Below are 21,672 nucleotides of genomic sequence, written 5' to 3'. Positions count from 1 at the left end.
ATTTGATAGGCGGAAACTGAAAGAAACCTGTCGTATATATATGTTTGTGTGTCTGTGTTTGTCCCCACCAACATTGCTTGACAACCGATGCTGGTGTGTTTACGTCTCCATAAGTTAGCGGTTTGGCGAAAGAGACTGATAGAATAAGTACTAGGCTTACAAAGAATAAGTCCTGGGGTCAATTTGCTCGACTAAAAGCAGTGCTCCAGCATGGCCACAGTCAAATGACTGAAACCAGTAAAAAGTAAAGAGAGAGTATATAGGGAATTTTACCTGCCTTAAATATATATGTATGTATGTATGTATGTGTGTGTATGTGTATTATATATACCTACACAGGTTTTGGTAGATAGGTGAAGGTGTGGGAGTGTAGAAGAAATTCATTATAGTAACACCTACACCTACACACACACACAAACACATCTTTCTCTCTTCCTCATACTCATCCATTCAACTACGTCAGCTGTTTTTCTCATCTAATTTTCTCCTCCTATTTCCATCCTAAAATTATTCAAATGCCAATTTTACTGTAAGAAAGTTTCTCTTTCATTTTCAGATCAGTATTATTCTTCATGGTGAATACGGCATGTCTGAAACTAGAGAACTGATATCTGATGAGGAGAAACCCCTCTTTGAGAGAAACTCTCGTGATAAATTTGTTATGACGTTAGTATTACATTGCTTCTAACATTATTGACATTTAACTGTATTCAATACTTACTTGTGTCTTGTGTTTGTTTAGTGCAGATTTTTTCATGAAGGGGTTTCCATAACACTGTACTGACAAACAGCGGCATGATATTTTATTGTACAAATTGCATATGGTACATAATGTAATAAATGGGATATATATAATCTAATAAATATAAGATATATATATATATATTATATATATATATATATATCATCGTTCATCATCATGATGATATAGATATAGATATATATATATATATATATATATATATATATATATATATATATATATATATATAAGTTACAGAGACGTAAACACACCACCATCGGTTGTCAAGCGATGTTGGGGGAGGTGGAGACAAATACAGACATACATACATATATTAGCATGGAAAGCAGACGTAAAACGATGATGATGATGATGATGATATATATACATATCATCATCATCATCATCATCATCGTTTAACGTCCGCTTTCCATGCTAGCATGGGTTGGACGATTTGACTGAGGACTGGTGAAACCGGATGGCAACACCAGGCTCCAGTCTGATTTGGCAGAGTTTCTACAGCTGGATGCCCTTCCTAACGCCAACCACTCAGAGAGTGTAGTGGGTGCTTTTACGTGTCACCCGCACGAAAACGGCCACGCTCGAAATGGTGTCTTTTATGTGCCACCCGCACAAGCCAGTCCAGGGGCACTGGCAACGATCTCGCTCGAAAATCCTACAGGAGCCAGTCAGGCGGTACTGGCAACGGCCACGCTCAAAATGGTGCATCTCATGTGCCAACCGCACAAGAACCAGTCCAGGGGCACTGGCAACGATCTTACTTGGCTTGCCGGGTCTTCTCACGCACAGCCCATTTCCAAAGGTCTCGGTCCGTAGTCATCGCCTCGGTGAGGCCCAATGTACGAAGGTCTTGCCTCACCACCTCAGCCCAGGTCTTCCTGGGCCTACCTCTTCCACGGGTTCCCTCAACTGTTAGGGTGTGGCACTTTTTCACGCAGCTATCCTCCTCCATTCTCACCACATGTCCATACCAGCGCAATCGTCTCTCTTGCACGCCACAACTGATGCTTCTAATGTTCAGCCTTTCTCTCAAGATACTTACACTCTGACGGGTATTCACATTGACATTACACATCCAACGGAGCATACTGGCTTCATTCCTTGCGAGCTTACGTATGTCCTCAGCAGTTACAGCCCATGTTTCACTGCCATGTAGCATGGTTGTTCGTACACATGCGTCATACAGTCTGCCTTTTACTCTGAGTGAGAGTCCCTTTGTCGCCAGCAGGGGTAAGAGCTCTCTAAACTTTGCCCAGGCTATTCTTATTCTAGCAGCTACACTTTCAGCGCACCCACCCCCACTACTAACTTGGTCGCCCAGATAGCGGAAGCTATCGACTACCTCTAGTTTTTCACCCTGGAATGAGATAGAAGTTGTTTCCTGTTTGTTTGCAGTCTTTATTGCACCTGAACATCTGCCACAAACAAAAACTAACTTGCTAGTTAACCTGCCTTTGATGTTGCTGCACCTCTTATGTGTCCATAGCTTGCACCGGGTACATCTTATAGAGTTACTACCTACTCCTTTTCTACATACTGAGCAGGGCCATCTACCTGAAGGGGTTTGTGTTTTATCTACCTTCCTACTTATTAGGATTTTGGTTTTAGCTAGGTTGACTCTAAGGCCCTTCAATTCTAGACCTTGCTTCCACACCTGAAACTTCACCTCTAGTTCTGATAGTGACTCCGCAATTAGGGCAAGGTCATCAGCATAGAGGAGCTCCCAGGGGCAACCTGTCTTGAACTCCTCTGTGATTGCCTGGAGGACTATGGTAAATAATAGGGGGCTGATATATATATATATATATATATATATATATGACAGGATTCTTTCAGTTTCTGTCTACCAAATCCATTCACAAGGCTTTTGTCAGTTTGGGGCTGTAGTAGAAGACCCTTGCCTAAGGTGCTATCCAGTAGGACTGGACCTGAAACCACATGATTGGAAAATGAATTTGTCAACTACACAGCCACACCTGCACCTCTTCATATACATATGTGTGTTTTCGTTTTCTCTATTTGCAGATTACCCGACAGCATTGGCAAATTGCAGAAGATTCAACTTTGGCATAACAACTCAGGAACTTCTCCCAGTTGGTTCTTAAGCCGAGTCATTTTAGATGACTTAAACTCAGGTTAGTAGTTCTGATGTTCACTTCTCTCTCTCTCTCTCTCTCTCTCTCTCTCTCTCTCTCTCTATCTATCTATCTATCTATCTATCTATCTATACCCCCACATCTCTCCATGTTTGTGTGTGTGTATCCATCTATATATATACGTCAGGTCGTTAAGAATGAAATGTCCGATTTTGAACTGAAAGTTTATTTTACTTTATCTCGACAAAAAGCAATGTAGTTAATTTCACTTTACTTACAAGACATACCATATCTAGAATGGCATTATTTATTGAGTCCTTCTTTATTCTCAAGATGGTATGATTTGGTTGTAATTTCTAACAGATCAAGTGAACTATAAAGATGTAGTAAGGCCATGCTATATCATTTGTTTTCAGCAATAAATCTGTGGCCATGTAAGAAATCATTATTGTTATTTTGTAGGTCAGACATATTATTTCATTAGTGAACGTTGGTTTTCTGTGAGCAAAGATGATGGCAGAGTTGAACGGGAGCTGTGGGCTGCAAAAGATAATGTTGGATTTAATACAGTAAGTTGTCTAAAATGTAACATTTTTTGTTGTTCTTCTCTTTATGTTGAGTCCTGCAAAATACTATTTTCACTTTGTTCCAAGTCCTTGCCAATCTGAAGATTCAGCATGGTTAATAAGAATTTGTGATATATTTAAACAGGGGTTTTTGAAGGAACTCAAAAGTTCTGTAGTAAGTAAATAAGGAAAACTCGCTTCCTTATATAGGATGATAAACATTGATTTTTAGCATTACATTTCCTTGTCTTCCTCTGAGACAAAACTAGTGTTATTTAATCTCATTGGCCCATTTTACTAATGTTAGATAAAAATAATTGTGTTATATTGTAGTATTTAATTTCATTCTTCTTTGGCCCATGTTTAAATACTGCACAAAATGAATTTTATCCTCCACTATTTTCTGTTTCTTGCCACAAATATAAGAGGATAAATTCAATTGATAAGTTACAGTTTTTCTCTTGTAATAAACTTCTTTTGTCTGTTGTAGATATTCTTTGCTAAAGGTGCTCAATACATTGCTGATTACCATTTGTGGACATCAATCATAACTAAGCCACCACACAGTCGATTCACCAGAGCACAGAGAGTGTCTGTTTGCTTGACATTACTCATGAGTTACCTGTCCTTGAATGCTTTGTGGTACCATTTTGTGTCGAAAGAGGTAGAGTGTTTTTGTTTATCTTTTGAAAAAATTTCACTTCATGTGGGGAGAAATTAAAAAAATAATTGCTTTAATTGATAACAAGAGCAATTATATGATATACTTTATTAATTAATGCATGTGTCTGTGTTAAGTGTGCTGATACTTGGCAATGAAAACAAGGGATGTAAAAACAAGGGATCAGCTCAAGTTTGATTCACTGAATAAAAAAAATAAGCATGTAAAACAGTAAAAGAAAAGAAAAAAACAACTTAGTGAAGAAAACACAAGATGGCTTCTACTTAATTCTAATGGCTAAACATCATCTTCAATTTTTAACTTTCAGTATCGAGGCGAGTTTGGTCTCCTTGATGTGTCTTGGCAGTCTATTGCCGTTGGTTTCTGCACCTGTATTATTACTTTGCCTATAAATTGGATTTTGGTTTTCCTTTTCAGGAGAACTTTGGTAAGTGAAAACAGTCTTTTATGGTTTTGATATTTCAACAATTGTATAACGAGGACTAAATTGTATTAGCAAACTTTTCAAAAGCTGAAATGATTTTCAAGTATAAATACAATGACATTCTTTATAATCTATAATCTGTAATCACCTAGAAGTAGTACAGACAATATTTCATCTGTGATCTTCTGTAAGCTCTGAATATTACTGTATGAGAGAGGATTAATTTAAACGTTGTCTTATAATGCATCAACAGCATTTATACAACAAGCGTAGCTGTTCTACATTTAACACTTGCAAAATAAATGTTGTAGCTTTAAATTACTGCATATTATGAGTCTGTATAATTAATCCAATGATGAATAGATTTAAGATAAACAACTGACTGGCAAAATAAGAAGCTAATCTTAACACTAATGATTAGCAAGCTGCAACATACATTGGTGCATTTCGATGCTACCAGTCTTCTTGTTGCCATAACTTCATATTTAGAGATTGTCATTTCTACTTTCTTACTTTTTCTTTGGTTATATTCTTCTAAGTTATATTTTACTTTCTGAATTTCATGCTGCAGTGATCCAATTTCCTGTAATTCTACCCAAAATGAAGTGGGGAGGGGCAGATTATTTCTAGCTATAGAATTTAAATAACTGTCTTTAGAAACTGAATATCTCAGCCTCGCTTAGTAAGGAAAATGCACACACTAGGTGGTACCATGAAGCAGTGGAGAACTTACCTAGAAAAGGTTTTGGTTAGACTTGAAGCGTACATATTATAAGTGGAAGATTACTAAGTTATCATCTTTCTTGCAAATTTCATTTCATAAAGTCTTTTAACCAAACTCATTATAACAGAAGTATTGGTTTTGTTGTTCAGTTCCAGATCAAATTTGATCAACTAGACCTGTGATCAAAAGTGATTGTAGGGTTGTTAAGAAGTTCAGATTGCAATCCTGTGGTTCTCACTTCAATCACCTGTAATTAACTAGAACCTATGGTCTTTGGCCATAACCTTGGATTGAGCAGTGCCTTGTTTAACATACCTTGGGTATCTAAACCCTTAAAGCCCATTTCTATTCTGGTATAATTACAGACAATTTCTTCTATAAAGTGAGAGAGAAATCAATTCTAGCAAAGGAGGACTGCTTTATTTATTAACAGGATTTGAAATAGGAGCAGAGAGAGAGAGAGAGCTTGAGCAAATGTTGCCAAGTATTCTGCTTACTATTGTAATGACTCAGCCAATTTGACTTGTCACAGTTGTGAGAGCATCAGACAGAGTGTAAAAATTAGTCAGAAAACATAGCATACCAATTGCTTTAGAAAATTTGTGATAGTTGTTCTGCACTGAGTTTCACATACTCCTTTACTCACTCACTGTCAGAAATTCAATGAACTAGGGATTAGCTCATTAACAACTTGTAAACAATGACACTATTGTTCACCAATTGTGACATATAATTACTATAAATTAAAATATAGAAGCTCCAGCTATGAGCAGCTGGTCTTCTGGAGGTGGGTATCTGTGTCCACATTTTCCTGGGTGTGACATTTTTTTCAGATAGTAGGGGTAAAGTTGATGGGGATTTGCATATTATTTGCAGCTGGTCAAGTAATCATATTAAGGTTCCTTTGTTGGTCTCTACTCGCGTAATGATGTCTCAATAGTAAGAATCAAAGAAGTAGAGACAATACCATTCCAGACTGATTCCTCATTTGTTGCTATAGTGTTAAAGTCAGATTTCCCTTCAAATTCCTCAAAGTAGAGGTAAAATATACATTCGCCATACCTTGGGAGAAAATTTGACTGAATGAATAGATTTGCTTGTATCCACTTAAAATTACTTGTTGTTGTTGTTGTTGCAGCTACTAAGCAGAATCATTGGAGCATTAGAAAACATAACGACAATGTTTTCAGTGAAACTATTAATTCTAGCTTCATTGCTTGTTTGCAGATCCCATACCCAGGACTAGAGGAAGATGAAGACTATGAAGATGGGAAATCAGAAGATGCTGAAATGCCGCATACTATTCACATTGAGCCCGTAATGACATACTCCCCTACCCCTACTATCTTGACCCTGCAGAATCTCCAGGAATGGGCCTGTAGAAAGTGGAAAAAACAACAGCAGGAACAGCACACTTCCAGTACGGATTCACCACTTCCACATTCTGAGAACAGTAGTAAACCGTCCATGCCATCCTTAAGGGAAGTTGTAACCCAAGAGAAAACTGGTAAAAAGATTTTCTTATTGACAAAGTGACTTTTCAAAAACGTTTCTTATTTTATGATGTTTCATATGAAACATGCTTCTAGATTCTAGATTTACTAAACAATAAATACATACACTATGTATACACACACACACACACACATAAAGACACAAATATTCAGGTTGACTCACAAATACACTTACTTGAACATTTTCACAACATATTTTCACAAATATATGTTTTCTCTTATTTGCACGGCACATGTTTGTATACAAATCCCTCCTATTTATGTCTCCAAACACAGAGGCATTCATACAGACATGGGTGCTTATCAGCATAACATTCCACTGAACATTTCTGGAGCAGGGAGGAAGAGGAGGTGGTTTGTTATTAAATTGTCAATTCACACTTTTAAGATCCACTGCGAAAGCCAAAGTGATATGAAATTCATCAATTCTTTGGCTGCTTTTCATTTACAGTGTGTTAAGTAGTAGTGTATTAAGGTAATGGATTAGGGTAATGGATTAAGGTAGTGGATTAAGGTAGATTTCGTTTGTTAACATTCTTGTGAAGAGCATTAATACCATCTACTATAATAATATTCTTGTGTTTTTCTCTGTCACAACATATGAATGAGAAAGGAAGGGGTGATAGGTGAATAAGGAAGGAGGGAGTGATGGCAAACTGGTAGTGGGAGTGTTTCAACTCTGTGTGAGTATATAAAAGGGAGGTATGTGAATGTGTGTGTGTGTGTGTGTGTGTGCAATGGAAGTGAGATGGTGAACATTCAATGTCGTAAAGAAAAATCAAACAGCGTTTCAACTCTGTGTGAATATATGTGTGTATGTGTGTGCATGTACAAGGAAAGTATGTGAACGTTTGTATGTGTGAACAAACGTTCCTTCAGTAACAAACGACGATCAATGTCACATCTCAAAAGACAACCACTAGATAACATTGACAAGTCTATTAATTTGATTTACCAACCATACTTATATATAAAATACTACAATTAGCTGTTATTTTTGATGGCATGGAGCCAGCTAGTTACAAATGTGCTAATGGGGCTGCTAGAAATAGCAGCCAATTCTTTTTGTCACATTCTATCATCTTAAATAAGAAATATAAAAAACAATGTAGCAACTGGTGGGACAGTTATGGCTGGAACACTTTTGATCATAGCTCTAGTCACTTGGGCCAAACAACTTCTTAAACCTTTGCCATTATTCTTGCTGTTTGTAGTGCAGAGTATGTCTAAGCTATCAGGTTTAAAAGTCTACTGTGAGATTTTGTAAACTTTCTCTTTCATAGATATTTCAGAAAACGATGAGGCAGATCAGGTATCCAGTGGCTTTGAAGATTTTAACAGCCAATATCACAGATCAATGCTGTCAGCTGATTTACTCAATATGAACACCAAACTTGACTTGGATTCCGATCAGTCAAATGATTTGCTTAATAAAGGTAAGAGATTTCACTTGTATCAATTTAATGTTGTTATTCTAAGATTTTGCCAGCTTTGAAAATATGAAATGTCACTGGACACCAGTATGATCACTGAGTATGACCATGGGATTATTAAGTTTGCTTGTGGTTTCATGTCCAATCACACTGTGTGGCATCTTGCAGAAGATTTTGTTTTATTACAAGTCTGAAGACGACAGATGTTTTCTGAATGAAGTTTGCCTGACAGAAACTGTGCATAAAAGTCCATTGTAAATGTGTTGACCTTGAATTCTGCTGTGCCTGTGCACTAAGTTTTAACGTTCTAGCTCACTTCCACTGTTTACAGCAATGCTTGGAAGGAAGGTGTGTAACGTGTGATTGTTGCATTGACCATGACAGAGAACGCTGAGCAGAGAATCTGTATCAAATTTTGCTAAAAGCTTAGCAATACCTGCTCAGAGGCCTATGCAAAGTTTTCAGAAAGTTTTCATCATTTCCAACACAATCAAGGAGATCTTGTGCAACTGAAACCCGAACGTCTTTTTAGTCAGCTGGCTTTTTTTTCGGCCATCTTGAAAACGTCTGAACCACTCGTACACTTGTGTGCAGCTCATACACTCCTCTTTCACTTTCTGCAACCTTGTGTAGGCCTCTAAGCAGGTATTGCCATGATAACTTTGTCATGGTCAATGCAATGATCACATGCTACACACCTTTCTTCCAAGTACTGCTGTAAACAACAGAAGCGAGCTGGAACATTAAAACTCAGTGTGCATGCACAGCAGAGTTAACAGTCAATCTTTGCCAAGCAGCTTCACTCTGTGTACTTTAGCTTCGTTACTACGGCAAGAGTTTGGATACTTATTGATCAGACCTCGTGTAAGCGTGATCGTTACCAGCGTCGCTTTACTGGCACTTGTGCCAGTGGCATGTGAACAAAACATTCGAGCGAGGTCGTTGCCAGCGCCACTGGACTGACTCCTGTGCATGTGACACATAAAAAACACCATTTGAGCGTGGCCATTGCCAGTACCGCCTGACTGGCCCTCGTGCTGGTGGCATGTAAAAGTACTCACTACACTCTCGGAGTGGTTGGCATTAGGAAGGGCATCCAGCTGTAGAAACTCTGCCAGATCAGATTGGAGCCTGGTGCAGCCATCCGGTTTACCAGTCCTCAGTCAAATCATCCAACCCATGGAAAGCGGACGTTAAATGATGATGATGATGATATATATATATATATATATATATATATATCTTCATTTAAAGAATTTTTTATATAGCATAAGTTCTCTAATTTATTGGAGACAAAACATAAGATTGTAATGCTTGTACCTTTCCAAAAACATGAAACTGTCACATATTCAACACATTGGCAGCTTCCAGATTACTTTAGGAATACTCTATACAGGCAGCATATAAATCTATGGCCGTTTAATTCCCTTACAAAGTAACAACAATCTGTGCAGTATATAATGTCATAACTAGCTGCTTGTTCTTGGCTGTCTTATTAATAATGTATTGTTTCTATGAAACAGACTTCAGTTTGCAGAAAATAAAACTTCTCCAAAAATCCGAAGGCTCCAATGTTTCACGACGTCAGTCAAAACGCTTGTTCCTTCCTGTCTATTGCCGCTGGATAGACTATGGTCTCTGTCTTCTGCTCACCCTTCTATGTGCAGCTGTGGTTATGTTTTTCGGACTTAGGTAAGAATACTGTTTTGAATTCTTGTGTTATTATAGCTTTTGATATCTGTTTAGATTTACTTTTGGAGAGAACGTGTTTGGTTTGGTTTTTCTTCTTTTTTATTTCTCTCTGTTTCTCAGCTAAATTATCATAACTACTAATACAATTATCATCATGATTATTGTTCAGTATTTTGTTAAAGACCGTGGTGAAGTTTTGATGGGAGATGGATTATTTGGTCTAGTTGTGTGCTGCTCCCAAATAATCAAATTCTAATGTTTAGATTTTATTAACGTGTTTATTTACAGGTTGATGTTACAATTGTTACTTTAGAAAAAGTTTTTCTTCAAAAACATCAGTGGCTAGTGTATGAGAATGTCTACTTGGCAAGAGGAGAAGATGTTATGTGCTTGCGCTTGAGGTAGAAGTGGTATAGTCACTGGTTAACCAAGAAAGCCTCTACAAGTCCTCTGGAATCCTCCACCTTGTATTTCTTGCATATCTCAATTTATAAACATAATTTGGCTCAAAACTGCATGGAATTTGCCATTATTCTTAGCACAACACAAATGTACCATAACAATGATTGGCTGAAATATGGTTGAAGATCACCTGATAAGGACAGTCACCACAAAATATGCAAACTTGAAATGCTGTGGTCTTTTCTCTTAACTGAGTCTTATAGCAAGACACTCTCTATATTTACTTACACTGTAGAAGCTTGCCCACTTGCTAACAAATTCATTGTTCTCTTTACGTGTATTAAACCTGGAAATGCTCAATGTGTGTGTGTGTGTGTGTGTGTGTGGTGGGGTTCCTCTCTTTGCTTTTCTTTCTATCCCTTAATTCCTTCTCACATACCTTCTTTTTTCCCACTTTAAAATGAATCTTCCTGATTTATTTTAAAGTGGGGTGAAATGATCACTGCAACACCCATGTCATATATTGGCAATCTTTCAACTGATTGGGGGATGATATTTCCATCTTATTTGTTGTAATATTTTGTAGCATAAGCTGCAACTTAGTTTGAACAAACCAAATTGCCAGCTCCATGAAGGGCATATTTACTAGAATGCTGTACTATCTTTTCTGTTTTTTTATTTTTCTCCATATGTTTATATCTGTGTTGATTTGTTTACTTTATTGCAGCATTCCAAAATGCATTTGGTTTTCTAAATCCTGTGCCATTTTTTAATTTTCTTCCAGTGTCTGCATGATCTGATGTGATTGTTAATTGGTCATCACCTGATTGTTTTTCAATTCATTCTTAACTGAATTGCATGCCTCTATGCCAGACATCTGTTAGCATGTACTTTTAAAACTGATTGCATGAATTGTCCAAATTTTATGACACCTAAACTTTTAACATCACTAATAATATTCACGAGTTCAAAAGTCTTGGCTTGTTCAACAACTTATAAGCAATGGCTTTCAGTGATGCAAAAGGTAAGTAAATGACTGTTAACTCTTAGAACAATTATTAGCATCCATTTACATGAAAACATGAAAGACACTTTTACCGTTAGCATGGAAAACATCATTCATTGATTTAAGAATATTTTCTGCAAAGTGTAACTATTGTCATTTACTTAAAGGTGAATTCCAGAGTCAGTAAGCTTCCTCATTATCCAATTTAACCTGGCCCCTGGGTGCCTTTTGCTGAGTCTGTTGCAAGTATCTGGACTAGATCTCCAGTCAAGGGATATCTTCCTCCCTTACACCCACCACTCTCAAAGGCCCTGCAAAAAATTAAATAAAAGACAGAAAGTTTTTCCTCTACTATAGTGACTACACTACAAAACAATTGTTTTTTTAATGTAACAACCAGCCACTAACGTAACCTGTAAGCATCATCATCATCATCATCATCATGTGCCAAAGAAATTGAAAATATTTGACTCGAATTTACTGAGAAAAAACTCTGCTGTAAAATATTTTTCATTGGTCATCTAATCTTTATTACTAACATGGTGTCCCCAACATTTTGGTTTTAACACAGCCTTTGTTAGAGAGTTTGTTGAAGATGGTATAACTGCTGCTGCTACAACTACTACATAAGATGTTATACTGAGCATTTTCAATTTACTAAGTCAAAATTTTCTGATATTTTTTTAATATATGTTTTGAAATTTTTTTTTATTTTTCTTTCTAGATTTGGTCATACTAAATGTATGATGTGGTTGCAATCTGTTTACTTCAGTCTTACAACTTGTGTCTTCATCACACATCCTCTCTGTGTAAGTATTTGTCTTCTCATAAAATTGCAGTCCAACATCTTCTTCAATGTCTTCATCATCACCTCTCATTTATTGTTTACATTGCCAAACTGCCATTTCTTGCTTTCTCCTTTTCATCAGATTATCGTTCAGTTTAAAGCTTCTTCTATCATTTCTCATAATCTCTTGAAAACCTTAATCCTGCTATGGTTAGCATTTTACTTCTCGTTCTGTCACTGTCACATCCCCTTTCAAGATCTCTTTCACTTTTCTATATTCTAAACATCTGTTCACTTTCCATTCAGGTCTTCATCCTTACAGTCTACAATGCCTACAACTACCGTTCAAATCCAGCAATATTTGACCATTATGATGATGGTTTTTATGGAGAGAAACCAGAATATAAGAAAAGAAAACAACCAGTATGTTGTGAAGAATGCAAGGTAAAGTAACTTTAAAATTGTTTCATCTTGAAACTAGAAATATAAAATGTTGACCAGCCCTGATGCTGGAACCTTATCAAATTTCCATTTCTTTTGATCTTTGTCAGGCATGTAATGGACAGTTCAATTCCTATTATGTAATTTAGAATTTCAGAGACCTCTTCTAGAAAAGATTTATAACCTCAGTTGTTTTGCTTTATTTGTATTTATTTCAATTTTTCTTGAGTTTTATAAATATATTATTATACTGTAATTTAATCATATAGAAATTATTTTATAACAGGAGTTTATACGTTTAGTCTTATTTCTTATAATGTTCATTATTATGTTTCAATAATGACTTTATGTCTTTAGTTCTTATAAACTCATACTCAAATCTGGAATTAAACTCTCATGAACTTTCAGCTCTGTTGAAACTTTGATAGTTAAGTGAGATGTGATAGGGTGGGGGAGAGAGAATATTGGAACAGCTGAGGGATATTTAGCTGTCCGGAAGACAGTTCTAAATATAAAAAAGGAAATGTTTTAGAGATTTCAAAAGCACACCTGATATCCGCGAATGTTTACTTTTATTTTAATAGCAATAAGTAGTTCTACAGAGTAAGAGATGATGCTGTTTGGTTTTTAAAGTTGTTGGGTCATTAGTGTGTGTGTGTTATTAGTGTCATTAGTGTCATCTTGAAACGAGTGGGTGTGACTCCCGAACTATTCAATACCAAAAGCAGTAATAAGTGCTTAATAGGAGCTTGTGTATCAAGAAAATCCCTATTATTTAGTTCTGTTTAAACTCATTGTTAACTCTATGTCTATCCTTGTGTAAATAATGTATAAAGTGGTTGAAACTGTTTTTTGATTTTAAAACTTATTCTTAGTTTTCTATAAATTATTTTCTTATCTTTTTTGATCTTTTACCTTTTTTCATTCATTAGACTGTGACCATTAGACTGTGACCATTAGACTGTGACTATGACTGTGACCAAAGCACTGCCTTGGAGAATTTTTTAGCTGAATCAATTGACCCAGTTCTTTTTTTTTTTTTAAGCTTGGTACTTAATTCTATCGGTGTCTTTTGCTGAACTGCTAAGTTACGGGGATGTAAACACACCAGCAGCAGTTGTCTTGTGGTGATAGGCAACAAGCAGACACACAGACACACACACACACACACACACACACACACACAGACACACACACACACGCTCACATATGATAGGCTTCTTTCAGTTTCTGCCTACCAAATCCATTCACAAGGTTTTGGTCAGACCAAGGCTATAGTCAGACCAAAGTGCCATACAGTGGGACTGAACCCAGAATGATGTGGTTGGGAGGCAAGCTTCTTACCACACAGCCATACCAGTCTTTTTTTTTTTTTAACATAATTCCCCACTACACCAGTTCACCAGGATATTATTTTATTTCTCACAGGAATTTGCTGCTCGTCAACGATCACGACATTTGCGATTTTCAAGGCCACCCCAGAAAAAGCAGTTGTTAAGTTCCAGTAAAAAGTCTATTAAAGAAAGGAAATCATATTCCTTTTTCAGGTAAAATTTTTGGTAACTAGCACTTTCCTTCTAGTTAATTGATGACCCTGTCAGTGCTAATGTTATTACTTAGTTTCTATTACTCTGTCAAAGTCCTACAATATCTTATTATATTTCTTACTTTGTAGTACTTTACTAGGTTCATCTTCATGCCATTTATCAACATGCTCAAATCCTAGCTTTCTACATAATTCCCAGTGGATTACTCTCCCTTATCATGTTGTCATGCCTTTTCTTGTATTCTTTCTGTGCCACCATGCTACATTCACTTACTATGTGAGTAACTCTTTCCTCTTTTGATTTGCATAATCTACATTGGGAATCTACTTCGTTTTTTAATTTTTTTATCTATCTTGTCTTTTATCCAATCAGTCCTTAATGCTTGATCTCTCTTAAATCACTCACTTTTTCCTCTGGAAATATTTACAATTTTTTCAATATTTTTTTTTACTGCAAAGGCTCCTCCCATGGTTTTGAAGTGCAAAAATGAATTGGCCAAAATTGGTCAGGAGTGGGATGATTAGGGATGGGGGTGTACAAAAAAAATTTGAAAAACTTTGTTTTTTCCCCACCAACATCATTTCCAAGGTTGTGGTTTAAAAAAGAAAACAGAAAAAATCTCCATCAAACAGATTAGTTCCAACTTATTTGGTCTTCCTGATCCGAAACTCCTTTGTTGAAAATTTCGTTAAAGAGTGTCCGTTTTTCTCGAAGTTATGAAGCAACAAAGTTGGTGGGGATGGTTAACGTCTGTAGTTCTGCCAGTTTTGTTTGTGTGCTTGCTTGTCTGTAATTTGACACAGCCAAACTAATACATAATGAGAAAATACTCTGAAAGTAAGGTACAGCTGAAATGTGAGTACAAATGGAATGAAACAAGTTTCGTGTAAATCAGACCACAGATTCCATAGATTGGTGGTTTTTGCGGGGTACCTTCATAAATAACCAAAACGGTACATAATGGGAAAATACCCTGAAATGTGAAAATTGTTTCCATTAATTTTATGTTTACATTATATAACAATTCCTTTTGCATCTTTGTAGAATTGTGCACATACACCATAAATCAATGCTGTTCCTGGAGTTCAAGTTTATCCCAGAAGTTCTGTTTCTATTTGATGCTGTAAATAATCAGTAAAACCTTAAACACGAACTTGTAAACCAGACTTGTGATGACACGAACAAATTGAAATATTTAATTGAATCATCATAAAATTCACTTTCATTTCAATACGGTGTTGAAATCAGCTTCAATGTTTTATGACCTGAACCATCAGTGGACCCAACGGGTCACAGGTTGTCTAGTGTTCTATAAAAAGGAAGAGCAAGACTCTTTTAAAGCCTTTCTTTAAATTTATATCACAGTCTCCTCAGAGTATCACAGGTTTCTTCAGTCAATTGGTATTTAGATTTTTTTAGATTTTAGTTATTTCTGTGGGAGGTTTTGGAATATAACACCCATGATAGTTAAGGGATTACTGTATTCGCTTAGTTGTACAAATTTATAAGGTATGCTTTTTTTTCTATTTTTTTGATTGAAGAATATAGAGAAGAGAAAGAAAATAATGGGAGTTAACATATTTATCAATAAATTAAAACAAGAGCCGAAACTAATCTTAATTTTGAAGATAAAATTCTTGTTCTCTTTTCAATAGAGATGCTGCAATGCTTGGACTAATGATTGGTGTTCTGTGTGTTATGGCATTCGGGAAAAGTTCTCACTCTTCATTCATGTTCAATGAAAGCCTTAAAAACATCTTCCTACGGTAAGTAAATAAGCTGTATCTAGAACATGCTATTGTAGTTACTCTGTGTGTGTGTGTGTGTGTGTAATTAAATAAACATTGTATTATTTAAATATTTGTTCTTGTACTTCAATCTTTGAATGCCATTATTATTTGAACGTGAGCTGTGGAATCACAGACTTTAGTGCCTAATGCATTGTTGTTTTACTACCTTCATCATCTATCATCATCCATGGTTTTAAATCCGGATTTTTGTCCCTGTTAATGAGGGTGGTTGGATCTACCGCAATGCCATAGCAACCACCCTTATACTATCTTGCCTGGTTTTGGGTGTTCTCCTTCTTCAAACCAACCCTCCCAATTTCCTCCTCCACCTGTCCCCTCCACCTTTTCCTTGGTCTACTCGCTTTCACGCTCCATTTACCTCAAACGCAATCACCCTCCTCAGAACATGCCCCTCATCCCTCCTCAACACATGCCCATACCACCTCACTCCATTCACCCTTGCCAACCATTCCACCAATTCCTCCAACCCCAACATCCCCATCAAGTCCTCAGTCCTCTTATCAAACAGCTTCACACCACACATTTGTCTCTTCATTCTTCTCAAACTTGCCATCTCTCTCCCTCCCTCAGACACCATATCTCACTCCCATACAGCATTGCAGCTCTCACACAACTCCTATAGACCCTTCCTTTCATATTTAATGAGACCCTTTTCCCATATAACAATGCTCCACATTCCCTGAACTTCACCCAGCCAAGTCTTGACCCCCACAAATCTTGCACCCTGGCCCCTCCCCCTAGCCTTCTGCACACAGCACACATCCACCCTCCTCTTCCTCAATTCCTCACACACCTCAGTTCCCCTTCCACACAGACTGCCTACATCCCAACCTCACCCCAAGATTCTCCTTGGGCTGTCAGCCATCATAAGGTTAGTCGTGCTTGCACAACCCAGGATGAGGGTTTGCACCTTCTGTTTTGAGGTGCAGCCCAGCCGACTGTTGGGCCGGCTGGCGCCCATTCTTCTTTGCTATCAGGTTATACCTCCTGGCTGAGTTTTAGTGCACATTTGGATTGTATGCTTTAGCACTTTGTGATTAATTTTAGTTGTGTTTGAGCAGCTTCTCTTTTAGTTGATCAAATGTTCTAGTGAAATGTCTTTTAGAGTCTTGTTTAGACACATTAATATCTATTTCTAATTATTGTATCATACCAGTGTGGTTAGGGTTAGCATCATCAAATGTATGTGTGATGGCTGTAAAAGAGAATACAAGATATCTAATGAGATGGAAGGTGACATTACTGGAAACTTACTCACCAAATATCAACAACAGTGGTATTCTGATTTCTGTTTTACTGTTTTTTTTTTTGTTTGTTTTTGCATCTAGGTCAGGGAATCAACAATTTCTTGGAATCAAAAATGTTGACCAATGGTGGGAGTGGCTTCAAACTTCTTTTCTTGATCAAATGTATTGGGACCCTTGGTACAACAGAGATTCAAACAATTTAGATATGGTAAGTTTCATCTGTGATGGATTCTTTGTACAATTTATTTTTATAAAATCCACAAAAAATAATGATTAGTCTAACTGGTTATTCTAAGATGAAAGACTTTCTGCTTTCTCGTGTAATCTTTGATACTTTTAAAGTTCTTTCAAGGCTTAATGAGCTTTTCTGTAGATTTGACTCAACACCATTGGCAGACAACTCAACTAGATAATGAAATAATATTTTTGCAAATATAAGAGCTATCGATTTAATTCCCACATGTACTAATACCCATTTTTTTCTGTTGTGGATTTATATGCCCCAATGTTAGACTATTAGGTATAAGTTTTCTTCTACCTGATATAGATAGAAGAAAACTGATACCTATATTTACAAAATAATTCCCAGAATTTAAGAGGAATGGAGTTGGTTTGCATTATCAAGAGGCAATATTTACTGAAAATTAAGGCTGCAAGCTGGTAGAATTGCTAGCATGCCAGGCAAAATGCTTTGCAGTATTTCTTCTGGTCCTTACATTCTGAGTTCAAATTCTGCTGAGGTTGATTTTGCCTTTCATCTTTTTGGAATTAATAAAATAAGTCCCAGTTAAGCACTGCAGTCAGTGTAGTCAGCTTAATTCCTTCCCTAAAATTGCTGGCCTTGTACCAAAATTTGAAACCAATATTTACTGAAAAATGCAAAAGACAGTTTGATGGTTAGGGTTAATTTATCAAAAAGAGAGAAGAAATAGTCAATATCTCAGTTAGAACCTTCAGTGGAAAATAAGAGCTGAAGGACTCTTACATGAGAGACACTAAGACAATATTTTTTTCAATGCAAACTAATGTATCTTATAATTTACTTTTCAGAAAGTATAGAAGCTTCAAAATATTTATAAAAAGAAATTAGTCCAAGTTTCACAGATTAAAATATTGACTTTGCACTTTAATAAAAGTTTCTGTAAAGTAAGATAAATGATTTTTATGATCTGATTAGAAATATATTTCTAAGCAAAAAAGAAAGTTCTGATTTTTTTTTACTATTATAGAATTTTCTCATTTTCTGACACAGACTTATATTGCTGATGGAAGCAGCTATTTGCTGGGCAAAGTTCATATTCGAAACGTCCAACATACTCAAAAGGGTTGTCAGCTCCGGAATAATTTATGGCCTGTTTTATGTGAAGATTCCAATCATACTCAAGATGGAGCCACAAATATTAGGAACACACTTACTAAACTATCCAGACAAAGGTGAGATAGTCTTATACATTTGCAGGTGTCGTTTATTTGATTCCAGGTCAGCACTGATCACACAGAGCTTTGATTGAAGAGTTGAGCGACTAAAAGCGTCCAATTTTTTTGAGATATCTAGGACTACCTTGTCCCAGCATGTCTGCGTTTGTGCGTGTGGTGGCAAATACACCGAATAAAACTGGGTCAAAGGAAATCAAGGAAAAGATTGGAAGAATTGATACACATTGTATTCTGTCATTTGTTGAGAGTTGATATCAGTTCATCTTGATTGAAGGTTTGTGGCTTTACAGATGAAGTGTAAGTGGTGGTGCTTCTGGAAATAAATTGCATTGCAGATTTAGTCCAGCTTATATTTGCATGAGCCACCCCTCAAATTCTAAACATCAACTTTGTCATCGCTGTAATGGTGCTGTAGTTTTCTTGTGTTTTTTTTTTTTTCAAAAGATAAGAATGACTACCACAACTTCCTTCACTTGTAAATTTCAGTTGTCACACTTCTCTTTATGTACCGAAGTATTTTATTACTTAATCTATAGAAAAGATAACTTCCCTACCTTGTGGGAACCTCTCAGAATGTCAAGTTTTGATGTAGGTATTAAGCTCAAACTTCTGCAGGTTGATACCTGGTGGGAAGTTATGAAGGGACAGAATTCTTTTCAATTTCTATTTGAACTAAACTATAAGCAATTATTTCCTCTACTAATTAAAAATAGTCTCTTAAATTTACATCAATGTAACTTTTCAAATAATTTATATCACCATAAACAACAGACTAATATTAGTAAGACTGTCATTTATACTGATACAAGTTATTTGATAAGTTACACTGATATGAATTTAGGAGACAATAGGGCTCAGTAGTTAGAGTGCCAGGCTCACAGTCATGTAGTAGTGAGTTTGATTCTCGTACTGAGCTGTGTGTTGTGTTCTTGAGCAAGACACTTTATTTCACGTTGCTCCAGTTCACTCAGCTGTAGAAAAAAGTTGTGACTCCTCACTGGTGCCAAGCTGTATCGGCCCCTTTGTCTTTCCCTTGGATAACATCGGTGGCATGGAGAGGTGGGGAGACTGGTATGCATGGGTGACTGCTTATTTCTTTACTGCCCAGAAGGGGCTATAGGCAACTGCTGGTCTTCCATAAACAACCTTCCCTGGGACTTGTGCCTCAGAAGGGAACTTTCTAGGTACAATCCCAGGGTCATTCATGACCTAAGGGGCTCTTTACTCCAATATAAGTAAACTTTCTTGTTTATATTTTTTGCATTAAATAATCAATATTGTTTTTTCTTTGCCAGGTCAGAAACATACAAAATAATAATGAAGATGAAAAAAGATGAGATTATCAATGAACAAACCCAGCAAATTATCGTAGAGTTTACTTTGTATAACCCACCAACTAATCTTTTTAGGTGAGTTTTCTTTTATTCTCCAGTCTCAGATAGACTTACTGCATTGCCCAGTTGAGTTTCACCATCTGGTCATTGACTACTTTTAGTTCAGTCCACTTGTATCACACATCTACCACATACAAAGACCACTTTTTGTATTAGCCTTTCTCTAACTTAACTGCACATTTTATATAACCATAGTTTGAACTCAGCACATCATAATAGAATTTCTACCTACATCTTGTCTCCATATGGAACAGGGCCACCCAAAGAGAAAATAGTGTTCTGCATGTTTTCCTGGTCTTTGCTTAATCAACATTAAGATTTTCAGTTTTGTTTCCTTACTTGGAATTTTAATTCTAATTCTTCTACACTTTCAGCTTTAAGAACCAAGGTCATTAGCCATGTGCCTTCACCTATAACACTATTGTCAATCTATAACACTCTTGTCAATCTATAACACTATTGTCAATCTATAACACTACTGTCAATCTATAACACTATTGTCAATCTATAACACTATTGTCAATCTATGACACTATTGTCAATCTATAACACTACTGTCAATCTATAACACTATTGTCAATCTATAACACTATTGTCAATCTATAACGCTACTGTCAATCTATAACACTATTGTCAATCTATAACACTATTGTCAATCTATAACACCATTGTTAATCTATAACACTATTGTCAATCTATAACACTACTGTCAATCTATAACACTATTGTCAATCTATAACACTATTGTCAATCTATAACACTACTGTCAATCTATAACACTACTGTCAATCTATAACACTATTGTCAATCTATAACACTACTGTCAATCTATGACACTATTGTCAATCTATAACACTACTGTCAATCTATAACACTACTGTCAATCTATAACACTACTGTCAATCTATAACACTATTGTCAATCTATGACACTACGGTCAATCTATAACACTACTGTCAATCTATAACACTATTGTCAATCTATAACACTACTGTCAATCTATAACACTATTGTCAATCTATAACACTATTGTCAATCTATAACACTACTGTCAATCTATGACACTACTGTCAATCTATAACACTATTGTCAATCTATAACACTATTGTCAATCTATAACACTACTGTCAATCTATAACACTACTGTCAATCTATAACACTATTGTCAATCTATAACACTATTGTCAATCTATAACACTATTGTCAATCTATAACACTACTGTCAATCTATAACACTACTGTCAGTCTATAACACTATTGTCAATCTATAACACTATTGTCAATCTATAACACTACTGTCAATCTATAACACTACTGTCAATCTATAACACTATTGTCAATCTATAACACTACTGTCAATCTATAACACTATTGTCAATCTATAACACTACTGTCAATCTATAACACTACTGTCAATCTATAACACTACTGTCAATCTATGACACTACTGTCAATCTATAACACTACTGTCAATCTATAACACTATTGTCAATCTATAACACTACTGTCAATCTATAACACTATTGTCAATCTATAACACTATTGTCAATCTATAACACTACTGTCAATCTATGACACTATTGTCAATCTATGACACTATTGTCAATCTATAACACTACTGTCAATCTATAACACTATTGTCAATCTATAACACTACTGTCAATCTATAACACTACTGTCAATCTATAACACTACTGTCAATCTAT

The 21,672-nt window shown here is 36.0% G+C and overlaps 2 protein-coding genes across 5 annotated transcripts in view; one reads left to right on the top strand and one right to left on the bottom strand.

Annotated features, from left to right (window-relative positions):
- LOC106880231 (polycystin-1-like protein 1) overlaps positions 1-21,672 on the top strand; it is a 247,369-nt gene that overhangs the window by 204,626 nt on the left and 21,071 nt on the right. For both annotated transcript variants that reach the window (XM_089356923.1, XM_089356922.1), the window contains exons 44-58: positions 557-666; positions 2,789-2,898; positions 3,322-3,428; positions 3,916-4,089; positions 4,415-4,534; positions 6,483-6,762; positions 8,053-8,205; positions 9,726-9,894; positions 12,027-12,111; positions 12,396-12,533; positions 13,959-14,077; positions 15,733-15,843; positions 17,217-17,343; positions 18,388-18,569; positions 19,868-19,981. In XM_089356923.1, the coding sequence (XP_089213049.1) occupies positions 557-666; positions 2,789-2,898; positions 3,322-3,428; positions 3,916-4,089; positions 4,415-4,534; positions 6,483-6,762; positions 8,053-8,205; positions 9,726-9,894; positions 12,027-12,111; positions 12,396-12,533; positions 13,959-14,077; positions 15,733-15,843; positions 17,217-17,343; positions 18,388-18,569; positions 19,868-19,981 (2,099 nt within the window). The remainder of the gene's footprint in view (positions 1-556; positions 667-2,788; positions 2,899-3,321; positions 3,429-3,915; positions 4,090-4,414; positions 4,535-6,482; positions 6,763-8,052; positions 8,206-9,725; positions 9,895-12,026; positions 12,112-12,395; positions 12,534-13,958; positions 14,078-15,732; positions 15,844-17,216; positions 17,344-18,387; positions 18,570-19,867; positions 19,982-21,672) is intronic.
- LOC106874718 (uncharacterized) overlaps positions 17,805-21,672 on the bottom strand; it is a 75,106-nt gene continuing 71,238 nt past the window's right edge. For 2 of the 3 annotated variants that reach the window (XM_089356925.1, XM_089356924.1), the window contains exon 6: positions 17,807-18,004. In XM_089356925.1, the coding sequence (XP_089213051.1) occupies positions 17,904-18,004 (101 nt within the window). In that variant the 3' untranslated portion in view covers positions 17,807-17,903. Of the gene's footprint in view, positions 18,005-21,672 lie in introns of all 3 variants that reach the window. The other variant, XM_089356926.1, reaches the window with a different exon arrangement.

Source organism: Octopus bimaculoides, chromosome 9 (assembly GCF_046866305.1).
Source record: "Octopus bimaculoides isolate indiv1 chromosome 9, ASM4686630v1, whole genome shotgun sequence".
Taxonomy (NCBI): domain Eukaryota; kingdom Metazoa; phylum Mollusca; class Cephalopoda; order Octopoda; family Octopodidae; genus Octopus; species Octopus bimaculoides.
The sequence above is the reverse complement of the archived record's forward strand: the minus strand, read 5'-3'. Positions and strand labels throughout refer to the sequence as shown.